Source organism: Lolium rigidum, chromosome 3 (genome assembly GCF_022539505.1).
Source record: "Lolium rigidum isolate FL_2022 chromosome 3, APGP_CSIRO_Lrig_0.1, whole genome shotgun sequence".
In the NCBI taxonomy this organism is placed as follows: Eukaryota; Viridiplantae; Streptophyta; class Magnoliopsida; order Poales; family Poaceae; genus Lolium; species Lolium rigidum.
Window position 1 is genome coordinate 59690147 of NC_061510.1, and position 3696 is coordinate 59693842.

The 3696-nt window shown below is 52.4% G+C and overlaps 1 protein-coding gene across 1 annotated transcript; it reads left to right on the forward strand.

The window, feature by feature from the left end:
• Nucleotides 1–575: 575 nt before the first annotated feature.
• On the forward strand, nucleotides 576–1952 carry LOC124696319 (tryptamine benzoyltransferase 1-like). The gene is made up of 2 exons (XM_047229052.1): nucleotides 576–950; nucleotides 1032–1952. Exons 1-2 carry the CDS (start codon nucleotides 585–587, stop codon nucleotides 1950–1952), a joined length of 1287 nt encoding a protein of 428 aa, XP_047085008.1. The 5' UTR covers nucleotides 576–584.
• Nucleotides 1953–3696: the final 1744 nt, after the last annotated feature.

The window sequence follows — 3696 nt, forward strand, 5'->3', positions numbered from 1 at the left end:
ACCGAGTCACGGGCGGCGACTTGGGGACGAGCTACGCCGGTAGCCACGGCCGGGGAGAAGGCGTGGTCGTTGAGGATGCTGGCGACACCTTGGCCTTGCGTGTAGCCATCAAGTTCGTTGAAGAACATAGTGACTACTAATGGGAACACGGTGAATACTTTTGCTATACTATTAGGAGTAGGAGTGCTTGCTGTGGTCGACGACTAGTACAGTAGTACTGGTCAGAGGGAGAGATGAGTCGATGAGACTGGTACTTACGTTGACGTGTTTACGACTTTACATACGACAGAGCGGAAAAAAAGAGCGGAGCTTCAGCACGCCGGTACGACTAGTTGCCTTCTTGGTGCGCACGCACGAAAAAGAATGTTTGCACTACCGCCGCATAAAAATCTAGATCTCTGAATTTTCCATCTTCGTCCTGCCTCCGTGGTAATCCATAGAGAAAAAGACTGCCAATCACTTCTGCGTACACTATATAATACGCCAAGTCTACATGCCTCTTCGTTCACCAAAAGCGCGCGCACCTGTGCAACTCTAGGCTATACAGATCAGTACGAACAACATACGTTCTGAACTTCTGATCAATGGAGATTACGAGCAGGACGATGCTGCGGCCAGCCTACTCTGCGCCGCACCCGCTCTCCGGGGAGAAGATGCCGCTGACAGTGTTCGACCGCGTCGCCATTGACATCTTCATCCCCACCGTGCTCGCGTACGCAGCGCCGGCGCCGTCCAACGAAGCGCTCAAAGAGGGCCTCCACAAGGCCGTCTCATCGTACCCTCACCTGGCGGGCCGCCTCGCCGTCGACGACCAGGGCCGGCGGTTCATCCACCTCAACAACGAGGGCGTCCTTGTCGTAGAGACCACCGTCCCGGTCGACCTGTCGGAAGTGCTCGTCGACGGCCGCATGGTCGCCAGCGTCGACGACTTGTACCCTACAATACCGGAGGTACCCATAATTTCTCTCTGGGTCACCACGACTTACGTCACATGCATGCATGCTGTAACTGCTTGTACGTAAAATTTTCAGGAGAGCTTCGGGGTGGCACTGCTGCAGATCCAGCTGAACCGGTACAGGTGCGGCGGTGTGGTGATCGGCATAACCTCCCACCACCACGCGGCCGACGGCCACTCCATGAGCACCTTCTTCACGACGTGGGCGAGCGCGGTGCGCGAGGGCAAGGACTTCGTCGCGCCGTCACCTTTCCTCGACCGCGCGGCAACCGCCGTGCCTCGCAGCACGCCGGCGCCGGACTTCGACCACCGGTCGCTCGAGTTCATGAATGCACACGACAAGAAACCCGTCCCCATGAACAGAATCAAGAACCTCGCGGTTCATTTCACGGCCGACTTCGTCGCTGACCTCAAAGCCCGCGTCGGCTCCCGCTGCAGCACGTTCCAGTGCCTGCTCGCGCACGTGTGGAAGAAGTTGACGGCGGCGCGGGACCTGAACCCGGAGGAGTTCACCAAGGTGAGGGTAGCCGTGAACTGCAGGGGCAGGGCCGACCCTCCCGTTCCGATGGACTTCTCCGGGAACATGGTGTTGTGGGCGTTCCCGAGGCTTCAGGCCCGGGACGTTCTGAGCTGGAGCTACGGCGGAGTTGTCGGCGCCATCCGCGATGCCGTGGCGTGCATCGACGACGAGTACGTGCAGTCGTTTGTCGACTTCGGCAATGTGGCGGACGCGAACGGGGAGGAGCTCGTTACGACGGCGGCCGATGCCGGCACCATGCTGTGCCCGGACATGGAGGTGGACAGCTGGCTGGGGTTCAAGTTCCACCAAATAGACCTTGGCACTGGGCCGCCGTCCGCGTTCCTGCCGCCGGACTTGCCGGAGGGGCTCATGATCTTCGTGCCGTCATGCAACGGCAAGGGCGGCGTCGACCTCTTCGTGGCCGTCGCAGAGGAGCACGTCGAGGCGTTCGACCAGATCTGCTACTCACTGGAATGATCGATACAGACGGCCGGCCCCATGCATGTCGTCGTTTGTATGCATGGATATGCATGCCATGCATAAACAGTGTCACGTTCATGGCATCGGCTCCATCAGTCATAACTTGTGTATTAGTACGTAGATAGGGCTTTTCCCTAGTGTTCAATTATTTTGTGTGTAATCAGAAACGTGGATATTATTGACATGTGTAAAATGGTCAGATCTTTTTCTATTTTACAGTGAGAATTTGTGAGAGTCCAGGCTAAACATACGGAGATATTACCTAAAAGAACATACAGAGATATTAACTCCGTTTCGAAATATAAACCTTTTTACAAAGCTAATTTAGCTTTTCTTAAAGCTCACATTTTGGAACGGAGATAGTACTAGCTAGCGAAGTGCCAAGACATTGCTGAGAATTGTGTCTCCTCCTACAACATTTTTACTTCCTAAAAGGACCGACATGGATTCGAAGGTGTGATGCATTTTCCTCGCCTTCATGTAGCCCACCGTGTCGAGGAGGACCCAGGCAGGAGGGGAGGAGGTGGTGGTCGGAACGGCGGGAGGTTGGGAGGAAGCAGTGAATACCATGGCCGAGGAATTTCTGAAAGACGGGTGATCCTGATGGATTTCTCGAAGATTTCAATACTGTATTTTGAATTTGCACCAGTAAAAAATGGGCATTTTCCTGTTACCGGGGCGTACACGACCCCTGTAGTACAATTTTGCTTGCCGTAGCCAGAACAAGGAGCGAATATTTCTATGGATGCGACATGAGCAATTCATCTTTAACAAGTACAGAAGGCATGATTACTGCAAATTGGATAATCGCAAAGCATATATATTTTTAGTCTGGAACGAATGAGCCATTGAAATCCATTTTCCTGGCTGCTAGAATATCGTCGGCAGATCAATGGTTCAGCTGAAGCAAGGAATTACCAACACTTTGGATGCTGCACTGGGAACTGCCGCAAGCCTGCCGGCATGCAACGCTCACGGAATTTAACTGGAAAAGGATTTGCCGGGACAGACCGGCCGTCGCCTTCCCCTCCCCTCCGACGCGCCCCCTCCTCTCATCGTGGTGATCGCCGGGAGAGACCCTCCATCCCCTCCCCCTCCATCGCTTGGATTGCCGGGACAGACTGGTCCAGGGAGCAAAGAGATGAGAGACGGAGAGGTTGAGGGTGACAGAGAGGATCGGTGAGGTTGAGAGATTTGGTGAGAAAATGATGGCAGCTTTAAGATCTTTGTATAAATGATTAATTATTTGTGTCTTTAAGATTTGTTGAATATATAAGCAAATATCCATATGAAATAATCCGTACAAGTAAATGATAAATCATGACTACGAAAATAACAAATAAACTAATCATGCAGACTAGTAAGGTAGATGAGCAGATCACATCTAAACAAGTTAAACTGATCGCATCTACCACACAAACTAGAAGAAGAAACTCTAACAGAAACTGAAGGAGAGACGATAAGATCACATACTTTGCAGCAGCGTCGTTGTCGCCCATGTTGAGGTTGCCGAAGAAGTCGCTGAGGTCCGGGAAGAAGTTGTCGCCCATGTTGAGGTTGCCGAAGAAGTCGCTGAGGTCCGCTGAAGTCGCTGAGGTCCTCGTCTAGACGTATGGATATAATCCAACGCTATAACTCCGGAGTTTCTCATTTTCCTGACAGTTTTTAGTCTCCTCTTCACATGCCTTGATGACTTCATATTATCCTTAGAACTCTTTACTTTGACGATCACAGTTTGATT